The following is an 18,615-nucleotide window of genomic DNA, read 5'->3' on the forward strand; positions in this document are numbered from 1 at the left end:
CTTCATTCCAGCATGTTCTACATTGGGCTCGCTGCACTCAGGGCACCTCAGTGCAAGTGTGTACGTGAGTGTTACAACTCTGATTTAATCACAGTAGAAAAATGTGAAAGTTTTTCGTATCAATGATATCATTTTGTTTTATTGTTATTTATGTAAAGTGAGGAACTGATTTCTTGTCAGAAGTATTATTTTTCAATCATTTGAGCAGGGAAGTGAATGACTAGTGTCACAGCCTCATGCTGCTGCTGTCCTTTTGACAGAAGGTTTGAAATCCCAACCCTCACAAAGGCTTATTGCAGATGGTTCTATGTGGAAATCTGCATACATTTTTAGTTTTGTGACTGTCTTATTGTGGCCCACCCTCGCCTTCTGTTTTCAAGGCTCAATTTCATAGATTTTGGGGGGCAGCATCGGTCCATTTTTGGTTTTAAATTTCTTGGCTGGCTTTTATTGCACTTTAAGTTACGAATTGTCATCAGCTCCATTAACATTATCTTCACCAGTTTCTCCTCTGCTCTGTGCACACACACAAAAAAATCATCTTTTATTTAGCAATGAAAATTTTTTTATTTTTAGTTCTTATATCAGTAGAGGGAGGGCTGCCAATAGTAAATAAAACATTGGAACCTCTGCTGTACTGTTCACCTGTTTATGACTTCATATGACTAAGTTTTCTGCCTTTTAGAATAAATTAGAAATGCAGTTTCTCGCTCACTATGTACCTTCTTATTATTTCAATTTGTTATGAGAATATATTCTCACATCTTGCCAAAGCCTGAAAAAAGTCCTCCAAGTCTTCAGGCCCATGTATTGAATTCGTCACTCACTGATGTTATTACTGGGCCCTGTGGGTCTGTAATTGGCCAGATTCTTGTGCCGGTCATTTCTTTGCGACTCAACCAGCCGTGATGCCAAACTCTTCATTATACAGAATGTGTTTTGTGCGCTGAGGCCTAATTGATTCTGAATGAATCATGCATTATAAATGAGCCAACACTAGTCTTTCTCTTGTGCCTGTGTTCTGGTCTGTGTATGTAAGATGCTTTTTCATTTCATGTATCACCCTCCCCTTTTCTGATTATTATTTTTTTTATATATTCATCCATCTGGTATCCATCATGAGTATTTATGGCTGAACAAGAGCTGCCGAAGTGGTTTATTACAGAAGACATGACAAGAGTTACTCCTGACCCCAGGAGGTAGGCCTTAGTAAGTAAACCTGTAATCCTCAAAACCAAATCTTCTTTGCAGTAAGTCTATTTACCTCCAGAGACCCTATAGCTAACACTGAACTGAGAGTGGCTGTTAGGGATGTAGTTAGAAGTATGCTCCTCAAACATTTGCACACCATTTTGTTGAGGTAGTTATTACAAAGTCTGCTTTTTTCATTATTTGTTTTGTTTTAGAGAGGCTTCCTAAATGTCAAAAATGGCATAAAAATGTTATCTGTTAATCTGTTTTGGTCCATTTGGCTCTAAAAGATTTACAAGATTTAAAAGCCATGAACAAAAAAGTGACCTGTTCTGTTTAACCTGGATCATCTTTAGTTTTGTCATAGCTGTCTGTTAAGTCTCATGGCAGGTAGAGGAAGCACCGAGAACCTGTCCTTGAACTTGAAGACATTTGCTCAAGGCCTTCAGTTTCAAATCCTGTTGAAATTTTTAAGCAAGTCATCACATTTCTGTAGAGCTATGCTATTCTGTAGCTGAGTGAGCGCTATATAGGGGAGCAAACAAAAGGACTTTTCCCTACAGGATCAATAAAGTATCACATTGTCACTATTACAGAGCCACACAGGCAATGGGACACCCAACCTCAGTAATGGTGGAGTCATGCGCTACGCATTGGAATTCAATCCCTTAAACTGGCAGCACCCAGCCATTGCCAACTTGTTCCAGAGAGAAAAACCATGTCAACCTCTAATCATAACTGACTCCACTCTGATAGGGTGTCAAATGCTAAGGCGTTCTCCTGGCTAATCCTGTGTCACCTCTTTCTCCTCACTGCTCTTAAAATACCTCAACTTCTGTGAGGTAAGTCTGCTGTTACACAGCAGCACAACAACAACCTGGTATATGACATAACTGGCTCTAGTTTGTGTTTTTTTTTTTTCTCTCTAATCAATATGAATAATGTGAGTAAATTATGAGTAGTGCTAATAATATGAGTACTACTTTAATATGTGTACTGGCAACCAATTGTGAGATCTAATTTACATTCATGCTTCAGCATAGTTAAAGCTCTGTTTGCTGTCAGATGTAAAAATAATGCCTATGTATCCTCAAGATCAAAAACGGTAGGATTCTTTTCGGTAGTTCATTTACATTACATTTACCTTCACCACAGTTAATATAACTTTTTGTTGCATTCATCAAACAGTGTTGGATGTTAAGCATACTGAGGACTAATAGGCTCAATCTGGAAAAATTCACTGTCTTGTGCTGAATCACTGACAGTTACCACACAGTGCGCCATAGTATTATTGGAAAACATCCTTGCGTCATTGAAACAGGCAATGATAACATCACAAGATCAAGGCAACTGCAGTTTTTAGAGCCAGGTGCCACAGTTATATCTCTACTGACTGCAAGGTCCCGAGGCACGATAGATGTTGCCCAGTTCCTGCCTGATGGTAAAATAGTAAATGGACTTTTTAAAAAAAAATTCTAACAGCCTCATTCACCCAACCACACATACATTCATACAACTGCTTTTTTTCTGTACCTAAGATCAAATACCAGACGTTTACAATTTTCTGAAATAGGAATCAAAAAGAATCTACTGTATTTTATTTTAATCTTTTTTTAATCAAATTTATTTTAATCTAATATGTTGAATATGAAATGGTTCTAATGGTCACCTTATACAGCGTTGATACACTAGTTGTGGGTTAATACTACCACCTTAGTGCCCATACAGGCCAGCCTCCCCACACTCACAGTGTTGTCGTTTTATTGTTAAGTCATAATATAGCCTAGTTTTGTTCATCTCTTAACACTTAGAAGTTTCAGCCCTCTGTGCTGTGGCAATACTTTTGTCCTGGCTATCAGAAATGGCATTGAATATTGAATTGTTTCAGATATTATTAGATTTTTTTTAAGTAGTGATCTAGTTTGCATTTGAATAGACTACCCATAATAAAAAAATCATAATTTCAACTGTTTGAGACTGCATTTGCATTTATATTGTTGGCAATCTTATTAAGTTGGGATCAGATCTCACAGGAAAGAAGTGTTTCTGTGACTTCCTGTAGAAACAAAAAGCTGATGGAAACAGTCCGACATTACTGCAGCTCTTTGTCTCCACCCCCTGTTGGTGCCACCTGCTCTCATCCACTTTACAGGCGAGGTGGGGTCTGCCTGGAAAGTGTCCCTACTGCTCTTTTTTTGTCAGACTTTAGTGGAAAGGACATGGACCACCACTCACTGAATTATTTTTATTTATTTTTTTACTGCTATTCATGGAATTTGACAAATTCTGACTGAGTGGTACCATCAGAAAAGAAAGATCACATAGTGTTGTAGGTCTAGTTTGGCCTTCTTTGATGAAACTGTAGGACATTTTTGGCAATGTGGGCCGTGTAGCTGTCAGCTGCATGTTCCCCAACTGATTAACCTTACCTCTCTGCTTCAGAGACTCCTCATTTGTTCTCTCTGCCAGAAATCATATTTGGGCTGAGTCGACACTTCACTGTTGGATAAGATGGGATGCGCATGTGGCTGCAGCCAATGCCACACACTGCCATGCAGAAGAGCCAGGGACTGCGGGATTTTCTGGATGGCATTGTTCTTTTGAATATTTAATGCAGTGTGTGATGCATGACTTTGTTTTTGTTTTTTAATAATTTTTGGGGGTTCAGTTAAACATTACAAATTCAGTGCTAAGCCGTGTTTTTGCTATAATGTAGAATAGTAAAGATTGCAATTTGTGTACAAAAAACTTTACATGTCCTTTGGTGTACTGTTTGAAATGCCTTTCTTTGCATTATCTGGTAAGCAAAATCTTAAACAACAGTTAAAGATCACGGGTATCACGAGAGTGCGTCTCAACTTGTTAACACAGGCTTTCTTGGCCAAATCTATTTTCATTATTCTCTGGTAATAAATGTTCTTTTTTTTTTCCTTTTCAGCTGTAATGCAAAACATGTAGAAGATATTTATTCATTTTCTGTATCATCCGTAAGTTCCTTTGGTACAGTGACACACAAAGTTTGCATTGAAGACATTTGTATATAGCGATATGATCTTAGGTAGCTTTATTGCACTCCTTCATTTGGTTTTATATATTTGAACCACATTTTAAGAAGTTCAAATATATAAAGCCTGTTCCCTCTGCTGAGGATCTCACTAAAATAATTGTGCTGCTAATGACCAGGTGAAGCGGAGCTCTTCTTTGTGACACTGAAAACACTGAAAACTCTGACTTTAGGCTCTAAACTATTTCACCCCCTTCATATGAACCCCCATAACCATTCTGTGTGACTCTGGGTCTAATAGCACTGACTATAATTTACTAAATGAACTTCATGTTTTAAACAGCTGAGGAATGTTATGTTTATGGACTAATGTACAACCAGAAGTGTTTTTGCCAGTGCCGTGGCCTCCTGCTGCTCTTCAAAAAAAGACTGCAAGCTTAAGCAAATTTTGAGTTGACTTCACTTTTCAGACATAGAGGCTACAGGACATCGTTTACAGTGTCTATGGTTACAATCCATTACTTTGAATTTAACAATAAAGCCATTCATTTTAAGTCTTGATTCTGGATCTTGGCAAGATGTGCTGGCAAGATCGGTTACGCCTCTATTTCTTTTTTTTCTTTTTTTTCCTGGAATTTCTGGAATTCTTTGTGTTAGATTAAATACACAAATCAAATATAAATGCATATTAATGTCCTGTTGGCCGCACTATTACTGTCACTGATAAAATGTGGTATGAAAATGAATCCTGTACCTAACAAAAATCATGTGGCCCTGTTGTATGTTGTCTTTCCTCGTAGGTGACATTGTTTGTTTGATCAACAAGGAAGCAGTCTGTTTTGTAGAAAAGTATTTGTACATGTCTGTGCTGCACTAACTTTTAATTAGTACACATATGCTGAAGAGTTTTCATACTCTTATTAATAAAAATAAAAAAAAAGACGTTCAGAATTAGACTGCAGATTGACTGGATCCTATTGGCCATCTCAGAAACTGCTGTAGTCTGGGGTCTTTAAATACATTTAACTGATATGAGTGAACTTGTTACTGTTATTGCACATAATTTGAAATATTTGTGCTTTTGTGATATTTTATTACAACCTAAACTGAACTTTCTGCCTTTCTTCTTTCTTCAGGGAAATGAAGCCAGTTACCCCCTGGAGATGTGCTCACACTGTAAGTAGCTTAAATCTTTGCTTCATCTAATTGTACAAAACTTAGTTTACTAAAAAAACATAAAAAAAATACTTATTTTGATACGTTTTCTGGGCTTTTTGACATGACTAGTAAATAACCAATATTTTGATGACTCTCCAGTAAGGAGACAGTGTTCATTTGGTGTAAAGGGTAAAAATCAGTACTACAAATTGGGTTTAACATCCAGTTTACAGAATTTGAATGTCCTCTGATAAAATGCCATTCATTGAATGTCTGGTGTTTCTGCTGATCTGACTTCCTCTGGGTTCCTTTGGGTTAAAAATCTTTATAATTAAAAATCTCTTACAGTATTATTTTAACTACATCATAGCTTAGCTGCATTTTATGATTTATCATGCATAAGTGATGAAATGGTGAAGACATTGTCTTGGAATCAGTCTCTTATGCTCTTTTTATTTTTACAAGATGTCTGCCTGGTAGACAGACATATTCAGGTTTATGAGCTCAAGAGGAGGAGGAGAGCTGAAGATATGACTCACATTTCTTCTTTGCTGGCCTCCTTCACCTTCCCTACCTGATGATGCACATCCACACAAGCTCATACTGCTTTGTGTTGTTGAAAAGTCCTCAGAGATGCAGATTTCTCACCAGCTCTCTTTGGTGCAAACTGCACATTTTTACACCTGCTAAAAGGGTGCGCTGCTGGATGTGTTTAATGAGTGCTGAGACTGTGACAGGTCCCTCGTAGTTTAGGGGTACTGCTGTTTAGATTGACCTTCAGACAAGAACAATCATTTTTGCATCAGGATTACCGAGGCTGTTGTGAGTTTTGGTGTCACAGTGTAAAAAAAGTCTTGTATGAGGCAGAATTGGATTAAAATAAACTTCTTCTCCACAACTATTATTGTATGTTATAATCTTGATCAAACCAGGTGAAGCAGGTAATGTGATGGAGATGGGATGGAGAGGTATAGGAAGGGCAGGAATTTTAGTAGTAGTAGTTTTTCTGCAGTTTTTTTTCATATTCAAGGAACATGCACAGGGATTTTATTAATTTGCAAGTATTGCAGCTGGGGATGACTTTGCAAAAACAGACGATTTGCTTGCTTTATGTTTAAGTTGTAAATTATGAGTTAATTTGTTTTAAAGTTAATTTGCTATTTTATTATAATTATATTTGCATAGCATGCTTACCATGACAAACATACGCATAAAAATATTCAAAATGACATTTTGAATATTTTTTTATATTTTTAATGACACAGTGCGTGTGCACTGTGGCTTTTCCATACTTAGATTGTCCTACTGTAACATTGTGGGGAACGGGACCTTGGCCTGCCGGGCCTTCCAGCCATTCCTTCCCCAGGATTATACCACCATAACGAGGGAGATGAATTTTGGATGATGCATGACCCTGTAATGAACCCATAAAGGAACTCTGTATTCAGTCCAGGATATTAACAGCTTCCCTGTCCTTGTCTTTGTCTCTCTCTTTAGCTACATTTTTTCTGGTCACCACTGTCTAATTGTCTTTCTCGTTCTCTTTAAATGTTATCAATCCTATTTGCTGTTTGTTTTTAAATGCGTTACTTAGGCATCAAATACAAACACTGACAAGAAATGCCAAATTAAGAATGCAATACCCGGATGTGTTTCTCCTATTGCTCTGATGGCTCCATTTGTGTCATGGTTACAGACATGAGCCAAAATTAAACTTGGGTGACCTCCCACATTTAAGGCCTGTTCTAGATCTGACCATATGCATACATCAGTGATATAGCAATGATCAAGTACAGCTAGCTAGCTACTGCTTGTTTCAGCCAAAAACATTTTAGGTGGGACGTGTATATAAGTTATAAGTACCTAGATCACCAAAATCTGTGTGACCAACTGTCAGTTCAAAGTAATTAGTAATGACAAAACTGTTTTATATGTGTACAGATACACATAATATGCAGACATGTGGGAATTTAGGAAAGAGAATGATGATTTCCTCCTATATATTAGGCATTGTTTTTTTATTATTATTATTATTATTATGTTAGAATATATTTGCTTCTGTTATTATTGTGAAATTTGCTATCCAACTTATTTCTAAGTTCAGGATCCTTCTATTTTTCCTTTTTATTTGTTATTTTATTTTTTCCTCTCTCGGTCCTTCACTTGCTGTCTTCTCTCTGTCTCACCCTGCACTGACAGAGCAGCTGTTCAGCTCATCAAGTGCTTGGACAGGCAGGCACTCGACTGGCTGCTAAGAAATTAGCTCTGGCCCTCTGGTCAGAGAAATTCATCCTGCTGCACCTTTACTGCCCCACAGTGAGACTGATGCCCGCTCACTCGCACCTGCCATCAGACACTTTCTAACTCTGTTAGTGTGGAACATCAACATGAATTTTTCTCCATGTGTCACACTGATAAGATGGATTGTGAAATCGGGTCATGTTCCATGCACAATCCCACTCGCCTCCTCCCTGGCCACATTGATCAAAACTCGCCCTGCAACATGAGAAGCAGGGCCAGTCTAACAAAAATGCACCTCTTGTATTTGAAGGCTTGTGTTAACTGAGTTTTTTGTTGAAATGCCACATGAAGAAAGTACAGCAACATTAATAGGGACTCTGGCTGACCTAAAGGGCTCAAGTCAAGTGAACAGTAGATGTCAGTAATTATGGGAATAATTGTGCCATCTAGCATGTGGCTTTGACTTGCTGCTAATCATTTAGCCTACTTTGCAGACATTACTGAGATATTTGTGTGTTGCATTTCAGCCTGACATGATTTTTGTCTCTATTTTCTCTGCTGGAGGATGAATTTCTGAAAGGCCTGTAGCCTCTTTTCAATGCAGTGTCTCACCACTGCTGGCTTAAGCGAGCTTAGATCAGGCAGAATTTAATGGCCTACTTGTAACAGTGTGCAGTGTGTAATTAGACAAACCACACGGACACACACCTCCTCACACATCCTTTTGCAGTACACTCTGCTAAAGTATATGCACGCGCCCACTCTGTTCCGCCACTCTGTTCACCCCACACACACACACACATAACCATGAAACCCCCCTCAACGCTTCATGCTCTCAGAGAAACGCAGCAGCGAGTTTGAAACCATTGCAGGTCTGTCTGCAGCCGCCAAAAATAAATGGCGGGCGGCTTGCTGGAGTTCCTTGTTGCTAGGGGTTTCCCTGAGGGTGGGAGCCTGAGCCTCTGTTGGTGGGGGGTAGTGGGGTGAGTTGGGGGTTTTCTCATGACAGAACGGCTATAAATAAACACCATCAATGCTTTGCCCTGTCCTCGTCCTCAGTTTAGTTCATGCAGGCAAGCTGTACATTGTTGGTGCAGCCAGATAAATCAGCCTAATGCACAGAGTGCTGCAGCTCTCAGCTGTATAGCCTTCTCACACCTGCGGTCTAAATGAGATAAGACTAACGCAGTGTGAGAGAAACACTGTATTTTTTGTGTGTGTGCTTTTCTTTTATTTAGTCCAAAAATTGGACTAAATTTTTATTAAAATTTGACAGATAAACCAGAAGTCTTGCCTACTGCCTACTCCATCACACTGCTTTAAACTGGCTGCTGTGCTCAAATTTTAGTCTAAATGCAACCTGAGTTGAATTACATTTAGCTGACCACATGGGTGTTGACATAGGAGTGAGTAACGGTGCATATCAGCTAACTTTCTCAGAGCCAACATTTTGCATGTAAATCAAAGGTTTAGCACATATGTAATAAATGGTTGCTATTTATGTAATAAATGCAATGTTATGTATCTAATTAGAGAAACTGAAACGATGTCAGTGAGAGCTCCCTAACTGGGAATTCTGCGGTATTAAAATACAGTACACGTGTGCACAGAGATTGAGAGGGAGGTAAACAAATGTGAAGAGTAACAGTTGGCAGCACTTCTGCAGCATAGAGGGAGCTAATACATTTTCAAACAGGGAGGAAAATCCTGTGTTTGAATTTTGACAGTCTGTCCTAAGAAACAGCTTGTGACATCCTGCATGTGGCTTTAACTTCAACCTTACAACTGATCATATCACCCACCAAAATGCTGCCAGGCTGTATACGTCATGCAACACCGTTCAATCAAAAATGACAGAGAGGGTTTTTCATCCATATGGCTCCCCCCTGTTTAAAAGGCAGGATAGCAGATATGAAATATGGTCTTGATCAAGAGAATTTGTTACTGCGTCTGTAGTATTGGGCATGCAATACAGGAGGATTGTCAGAATTAAAGCGGAATTTTTGTTTTTTCGCCTTCCCCACCCAATGTTACCTTCCCATGAGTTTAAAACTCCCAATCTCTAGATTGGTCTGCAGTCCTGTTATCCCTTCAGCAGTAATCTTGTCTTTCAATATGTTCTCTGGATTTTACACCCTCGTTGGCTCACAACAGCCCCTTATTGGGGGACAGTGTGATATTTCATCCAGTGTCAAGTGTCATACTTGTGTTATTATTGAGCTGTGCATGCGACCTTTTCATATTTGCGAACCCTCACACCTTACCTTGTGTGCCTTGACAGCTGTATATGGCAGACTGTGCACTGTGATGCTCACTAACATGTCAACTGAATTTTCACTCTGCATCCCTCCCCTGCCCCGTTTGCCTCGTTTCAGGTTAGCTGCGTTAATGGAGTCACGTGTCTCCATTAATGTGCAGGGTGAGCCGTTTTTAGGGCCGAGCATGCTTAAGAGGACACACTCATTAGTGATATTTTGGGAACATTGTGTTTTTTATAATTAAACAAAAATGGGGTGGAGAAGCCAGTCGCACTTAGCAGATTTCCATTTCACACAGCTGTGCCGCTGTCTGATGGTTAGCTTGAGCTGACTGCTATCTTGTTACAGTTAGGTAGAGCATTTAGTTTGTGATCAGACCAACCTTTTGTGCAGCTACTCTGATAGACAGTTTCATACAAAAAGTACCCTTTGTTGCTTTAGATTTATTCTTTTATCGGCTGAATTTGCATTTTCAGATGACTCGTGATATGCGCGCTGTGAATTTAACAATGTTTGACACGCACAAATACACACATACCTCAAGAATGCCACTAACAGTACGGGAGGCCATGGAGGACGAGCTGTGTGCTGTAGACCAGAAGGAGGACCATTTGGCCGACCTTAGCAGATTTATTTATTTTTTGTTAAGTAATGCTTATGTGTGTTAGCCTCCTGTGTGCCCTCAAAGGCTGATGACATCTACATATGCATGTGTTTTCATGCATACACCTCCCGAACAATTATTTAAATATTCGTGTGTGTGTGTGTGTGTGTGTGTGTGTGTGTGTGTGTGTGTGTGTGTGTGTGTGTGTGTGTGTGTGTGTGTGTGTGTGTGTGTGTGTGTGTGTGTGTGTGTGTGTGTGGGCTACTTTAGGGGGCTAACGGGTTCCAGTTGCCTAGTAACACAGTTAAGGGTGCATACAGCGTTTATGGAAGTAAGTGTGTGTGTGTTGTGTGCTGTGTGCTGTGTGGTGGAGTATATGAGATTATCATAATCATCTCACAGTTACATTGGGTCTCCCTCAGAGATGCTCATTAGCAAAGCAGTGTGAGGATCCTCTGTGACTATGGAGACCTCAGAAAAGCATTTCTTTTACATAGAAAAACATTTTTGATAATATTTCAGTTAAACTTCCTTTACATGAAAATGCATCCAACAGTATATTATTCTGCTAGAAATAAATGTGAAGGTAAGCACAGACGTGTCATTTTCAAACCCATCCCTATCAATTCCTGTAAAGTGTAAAATCAAAGCGATCAAGCGAAATCATCTTGTTGTCAAAGGTGTGCTGTATATGAACTAATGCACCATACATAATATGGTTATAATGTATAAAGTAATCTACTAGACACTGTCATCATGGCAAACATGTAGCTCCACTACACCTTAATCCATAGTCTAACAAGCAGCAGATGTACGTGTTTGAAGGCGAGTTTGCAACATCACCCACCTTGTTGTGTTTCTCTGCTGCCAAAGACAGGCTTTAACATGCAGGTCTGATGTTGGGCTTAGATGCATGACTCTTTCTTTCCCCTATACAACCAAAGGTCACGAAGAAGGCAAGTGAATAGCAAAAGTGAAGGTTGAAGGTTTTATCACACGCTTTAATAGCCAGTCGCTCAACAGCATCCTGTTTTGTGTGAAATCAAGTAAGATGTGTCAACCCATTCAGGAAATGTATGGTGTATTATCTTATCTCAGTCGTTTATTCTGCAACATTACTTCTCACTTTTCTCGTTGATGGTAATTACAGGTGTTGTTGCAATTTAAAAAAAGAATAAAATAAAATCCAAGAACATTTCATCTTATCTCGGTGGCTCTCACACCTAGGACGCTTTCCCATCCAGCGTGGTCATTTCAGGCTGGATGTGACCACTGCCAGTCACAGTTTGTTCCAGCTTTTTTGGGAATCAGTTGTTGTTGCTGTCGTACGCAAACTATGCCTCATTTGCAGCTAGATTTGGTACACATCATTGTGCCACATTTTAAGGTTTTTAGCTTCTGTAATGGAGAGAGGCTGTTTGTAAAGCTCAGAAATTCAACTTTCTTCACTGCGCTCACTTTTAATCATACTAGAATGAGTTTGTGTAAGAACATGAGATAAGAATAGTTAAATTGCCGAACCTTGTTTGTTTGTTCATCAGCTGCTAAACCTCCAGCTCCGATATGATTTCAGGAATCTACCACTTGACCATAGCAGATGGACCCATATGTTGGATAAGTCAAACCAATATGTTTTTACATTTTTAATTTTGGCTCTGTAGGTTCCCCTCTGTGTGTGTGAATCTAGCAGACATGGGGCTTGTTGGTGTGACACTGGAAAAGGAAGGCCGATGTCCTTGCTTCCATGAATAATACATGGACCTACTCACTCGGCAGGTCCTGACAGCAACAAGGGATCTGGATCCAGTGTTAAGATGTTCCCTGCTTAGCGGCTGCGCCAAAGTTTATGTGTTGTAAATGTCACAGTACTTTTTCATCTGAACTGCATCCAGCTTATCCTACTAACCTGACTTTGTAGCACAAAACGGAACTTAAACAGAGACAGGGAGTTACTTTGAGGTTGCGGTTTTGTGAACGGTTTTTCCTTGTGTCCTTACAAAGCTGAGTATGGAATTCTGAGGCAAGTAATTATTATTCTATTATTCTTTTTATTGAGGTCCTCCTTTTGCCTTCAGAACTGCCTTAAATGGCATAGATTCAACTGCATCACACAGTTGCTGCAAAGTTTTAGTTCTTCTTTGCACATGACTAACGACCGGAGGCGCCTTTCAGTGTGACACCAGCCTTTGGAACAGTGTGCCACTACAAATACAACTAGTTGATTCTGTGGACCCTTTTAAAAAGCAGATTGTTTAACAGGATTTCTGTTAAGAATAGGGATGGGAATTGAGAACCGGTTCTCTACAAGAGCCGATTCCCAGTAGTTCAATTCCTTGGAATTGTTAGTTTGATTGCCTAACGATCCTGCTTATTGGTTCCACCTCCACTTGCACTGTAGTCAGCGGATTTTTGTTTGTGTGCCAAAGGAGGAAAATAGTGGCAGAGTCTGCAGCGTGGATATGGCCATTATGTTTATTTTTATTGCACAAAAGGATGAGAGAGTGGTGTGCAAACTTCATCCAGGATGGAAACGGCTGCATTATGTACATTATGTACACATAACTTTGGCTCTTTGCACGCAGAGAGCATGCTAACACTGAGCTAGATAAGACCCCAGAATGATGTTAAAGCTGAGTGAATTCTGACCCCAGCCCAGCAGCCAGACCCTGAACTTCAACAGATGACAAACTAATGAGCAGTCAGGCTGCAGCCTGCACCTGTAAACATACCTGTTCTTTTATCGTAGAGAAAATAAAGCATTAGTGTTGTTTTTGTGCGATGATTTATTTATTTATTATTAATTGATGTGTTTAAATTTTCATGCACATTCAACACTCCCTACTTCACCCATCATTAAACTCTAAAATTGACAATCTGATATTTGGTGACAAGTGCTCTGTATTTTTAAAGTTACTGATGAACTAAAAGAGAGGGCTGCCCGGAGTTATTCTTTGCTATTGGTTTTGATCTAATTTGGAGAATGTGGAGTGTTCAAGATCTATTGGATGTGTGTCAGAAGTATCTATACTAAGATTTAACACCCTGAAAAAAGACCTGTCCGGCTGTGTGACAGATTATCTCAAACATGGCTTTGATTTACCATACTAACACAATATGGTGCTTATCTGTAGCATTGATACCCCTTCACGGGCTAAATGGTTATGAGCTAAGATGGTGTCATCTGCTGGGCACAGGAAACAGGAGGCCGCTGATAAGGAAGTGTTTTGTGTCACAGGACAGCCGTGTGCTCGCCTCTGATAACTCATGCCTGGTAGACACAGACACCCTGTGGTCTTTATCAGCTTGTGAATGTGTTCTTGTGTGTAGATTTGTCATATCGGGAACATATAAGTGAAGTGAACCGCTGACCTCTCATTAGAAATAAATCTGGGTTTTCAGACGTCGTGGATATTTGATGCAGACTAACTTCTTGATTTGTTAAACAGGGGAAAATCAGAGTAGCTTTGACATCATTAATTTAAATTTACACATACTTACACAGCACATGGATAGTTTATTAACAGTGTAATAGTAAAGATGCTGAAAGCTGTAATGAGATTGCTCACGATTAATTGGCACAACTGACTAATTAATTGATCTGCTTATTGTTCCAGCTTTGTAGTACACCATATGGCAAGCATATTGCACTGTGCTTTGGAGACGGCCTTTATTTGGAGACATTCTAAGTGCTTTGAATGGATTTGTACATATTTTTAGTCTCCTGGGAAATTTGACATGCGATTTTATATTTTATTTCCAAGGACCAATGAACAGAGTTCTGTAGTTGAGTCATTTACAATATACAATGTTGTTACTGTTCTCTCAGTGCCCTTTGAATTTTATTGGCTTGAAGGTGCTATAAAAATTCAATTTGTGATCATGTGACTGTCATGTGCTTTATTATTAGAAAGAACACAGAATCACTAACGGTCAATAGAGGAGCATTAAATCAAAAACGTATTGGCTCACGGTGTTGGTCTAGATGAATTTTTTTCATTTATCATGATGATGAGATACACATGCTGCAGGGACCCATAAAGAATATTTATAAAGTGGATTTCAACAGTGTATTTTTTTTCTTCACGTAAAGCTTTGCTTGCAACCAGCAGTGGCTGCTGCTGGTTGTAAAGCTTTGCTTGCAACCAGCAGTGGCTGCTGCTGTGGTCATGTCCTTTCCAACTTTCTCAATCTGTCTTTCTCTCACTCCTTTATTCCTCCCCTACTCCTCCACCACACTCGCACTCTGATTAGTCATCGAGCTGATGTAGCACAGCGTGTTCGAGCTCTGAAACCCAAAACACAACCCACACCCGTCTCTCTCCGTCTCTCTCTTTGCATCGTATAATAGAAAGCGGAACAATGGGATAACATCCTGTAAGAATCCAGACATTCACATGTGCATTTAGAGCTTCATAGCCAAAATATGAGATGTGTATGTTCCCTACATTGCGTCAGTTTGAATGCAGGTTCTTACTCTTCTGATGACAGTTGTATCTTTAGTGGTTTTTACATTTCACTAACTGTGCTCACATCAAGAATTACAAGAAATTCCAACTGTAACTCCTTACAGTTACCACCACAAAGCTTGTTCTTCCTAAGTCGATCTTATCTTTGCCATTTAACTAAACTGGATGGCCTTGTGGAGGAAATTAAACCTGATCGTGACTAGAATAAGTTCATAACCTTTGTCACACCTCTTGATTGTGACTCTTCCTTCTGTTAGCTGTTTGTGAAGATTAATAGACACCCTGTGCCATTTAGCACTCATATTAAAGTGGGTAACGTAGTAGTAGCTTGTGGTTGGCCAGTATGATCACCTGACTCTCTGTGAATGAGCTTATATAGTAATTAACAACTGGATTTGTGATTGCTTGTGGATTACTACTACCATTGCTCAGTATACTGGCCGGGGAGTGGAGACTATTTCTCATGGCAAGGGAAGAAAAGATCCAGACCCCTTATGATAAAAAAGCACAAGTAGACAACAAAGGCTGTAAGTTATATTTATGTACTTGTCTCTGTGTCGCTCTTCTGATAACTCCTCTGTTACTCCCTCCTCCACTCTTTCTTGTCAGCTCTCATTTCTCTGCCTTTTACTCATTTTTTAAAAAACATCTACATCCATAGCAGTGTTTTCAGAGCAGGAGCAGTTTGCTTCATGTTAGGTTTGCTACCAAATGGAGCTTTGTTTTGTAGTTGCATCTATTTCAGGTATGGCTAGAAAAGAGCAGAACAAATTGTACCATGCTTACTGTGGGTCTGCAGCTAGTAGCAGGTAGTCCAGGCCTCTGCAGGCTAGAAGTAGTGTCCTTGACCTAGTTACAAGTGGTGACCATCAAAATCTATGACTACATTTCATGCGGAGATTTATAATATTTATTTGGTAGCATAAATATCCTCTGACTTAGTGTTTTTGTGTGTTTGATTTATTGCTCTTTGTTTGGTTTTGTTTGCTCAGTCTTGGGCTAATGTTGCTGCAGGTGCACAGTACACTGTGCATTTGTCATTGTCACTTTTTAGCTGTTTTTTTCCCTCATGCTCTTGTATAGAACTTGGGCCTGTCAGGCACTTGACACGTGCACACTTGTGGTTGTTTGCTCATAATTTTCATTATCTAACAAGATAGAAAATGCCATCAGCTAAATGTCTTGAAAGACAATGTCTCACCCATGTCTTCTCTTGCTTTTTCTTTTTGTCCAGTCGATGCTGATGAGATTAAGAGGCTAGGGAAGAGGTTTAAGAAACTCGACCTAGATAACTCTGGCTCACTCAGCGTGGAGGAGTTCATGTCGCTGCCAGAGCTGCAACAGAACCCACTGGTGCAAAGGGTTATCGACATATTCGACACGGATGGGAATGGAGAAGTGGACTTTAAAGGTATGCAATAAACCTGTCTGCTTGTGGGGATTTTACTAACAGTAAAAAAAATTATTTACACATTTGTGACTTCAGCAACAAACCTGGTTCTTAAGTGGAAGTTTGCTTTGCTTTCATTCTTCTAGTTTACTCATGGTTTAAGTATTACTCTCATACCTAAACACATGGAATCAATAGATACTGCCTGCTACAGGAGGCCTGGTGTGCAGTGAGCCAAAAAAAGCAACAACATAGGAGGAGAAGTGCTGCAAATTCATTTTTGATAGTGACTATTCAGATTTCACCATTATGTAAAGCAGTAGCATCCAGGCTTCCTAAAGATATGTGCGAAATGGCCTACAGTACATAGCTTGGGTCAGCCAGTACAATAACTAAGAGTAATACCACTGCAAATATGGCACATATTGTAGTATTTCTTTGAAGAAATACTAGTATGTGCCATATTATGTGCCACATCTAATATGTGCCACATCTAAAAAAAAAAAAACAAAACAAAAAAAACAACAAGACTGAATAAAGTTCCTTGAATCCAACAAGCTCATTCAGCTCCTCTCCGTCTTGTAGAATCCAGCATCCTGTTCCACTAATAAGACCTGCTGCTGGTTTTCAATGCTAAAACCATTTATTTTATTTTGTTTCCAGTCCATTAAAATATTCTGCCACCTGCTTTTAAGATCATTTGTAATTGAATGCATTTCAATGGGGCACAAAGTCCACATTCTGAACACGTCATTAACACATGATGGGGAATTGCCCCTATTGCATAAAGATAAGGATTGCTTTTATTGGTCTGCATGTTTACAAATGTGCCACTATCTTGGAAGTTCAGTCATAGCGCAGGCTTAAAAATAGACCAGGTTCGATATCTGCGGACTTTGCAACCTGGACATTCTTCTGTACAGGAGTAACACTTTCCACAAAAAAAAGAAAAATAAACATATATAGAGAGAGAGAGTTAATGAAAAGAATTATCATCATAAAGTTCAAGTTTAACAAATGAACAGTTCAGAACAGTGTATGTCTTTGTCTATAAATGAGCTCTTCTGTGTTTTGATAATAAACTTGATGTTGTTATGCTTCTGTATTGTGTAAGTTTTTCTTAATATACTATTTAAAGAGCAAATTCCATAAAATCAAGATGTTTCTAAAATGCCATGTTGAAGTCAGGACTGTGTGGGAAGCCTGGTTTAGCTGTAAACCTACAGCACTGATTGCTGTTCTGTTCTCTTTTCTCACAGAGTTTATCGAGGGTGTCTCACAGTTCAGCGTTAAGGGGGACAAAGAGCAGAAGCTTCGATGTAAGTAAAGCTGCTTCTTCGCTTAAATCACATGTGGCCATGGGTAGTAGAACAAGTTTCTTATCCTCAAGCACATCTATTTGTTTTGTTGCTTTGAGAGTAAAACCAGTCAGGGGCTTTGTCCCCTGTGACTCCCCTCTTCTGTTTGTCTCACGTCACCTTGCTGCTGCAACACAAATTCCCCTGGGGTAGTATGTCCTTTGTAGTGCACAGTGTTAACCTTTTGGGTCACCTTTCATGAGCTAGTTAAGTTTTCTTTTTTAAAAAAAGGGAAAAAAAACAACCATTTAAATATTAAAGAAGAGTTAAAGACTATATATAATAAAGGCTGATTGGTTTAGACTTCCAACTACCTGTGCTTCTGCTCCCTCCCCTCCCCATGCCACTCCCTGCACCACAGTTGCTTTTAGGATCTATGACATGGACAAGGATGGCTACATCTCCAATGGCGAGCTCTTCCAGGTTCTGAAGATGATGGTAGGCAACAACCTGAAGGACACGCAGCTCCAGCAGATCGTGGACAAGACCATTATCAATGCAGACAAGGACGGAGACGGCAGGATATCCTTTGAAGAGTTCTGTGCAGTAAGTCAAAGCCCTCCTGGGGTATTTTGGGGTGGTGACATTTGTGCTGATGCAGCCTAGTATGTTGGAAGCAAATGTCAAAGGGGCGGAAAACTCTGGAAACACAAACACTTTTTGCTTAGGCTCAACGGCATTGGGTTTCAGTTTCACACTTCCTTGTTGAAATGTGGTGTCAAGGGCTGTAAACATAGCCTGGTGTGTACTTACGGCATTTGTAGGAGGATCTGTGTCATCCAACAAATTTAAGGTTGGCAGTGATGAGCGTTATTTGGTTTGTAAAAGCACTGACCCAGATCAATATTCTCATTGCTGTCGTACTGATATGCATAAACTAACTAGAAAGTATGTGGCTATAATTATCTAATTTAAGATCACAGACGCAAATGAAGTTCTCGCAAT

General features: G+C 39.5%; 1 protein-coding gene across 1 annotated transcript in view; it reads left to right on the forward strand.

The window, feature by feature from the left end:
* Positions 1–18,615, forward strand: part of LOC146375206 (calcineurin subunit B type 1) — a 29,567-nt gene that overhangs the window by 7,441 nt on the left and 3,511 nt on the right. The window contains exons 2-5 of the mRNA XM_084948008.1: positions 5,332–5,371; positions 16,157–16,333; positions 17,572–17,631; positions 18,032–18,216. Coding sequence (XP_084804134.1) covers positions 5,332–5,371; positions 16,157–16,333; positions 17,572–17,631; positions 18,032–18,216 — 462 coding nt within the window. The remainder of the gene's footprint in view (positions 1–5,331; positions 5,372–16,156; positions 16,334–17,571; positions 17,632–18,031; positions 18,217–18,615) is intronic.

Source organism: Perissodus microlepis, chromosome 13 (assembly GCF_051167445.1).
Source record: "Perissodus microlepis isolate ML-2025 ecotype Zambia chromosome 13, ASM5116744v1, whole genome shotgun sequence".
NCBI lineage: Eukaryota > Metazoa > Chordata > Actinopteri > Cichliformes > Cichlidae > Perissodus > Perissodus microlepis.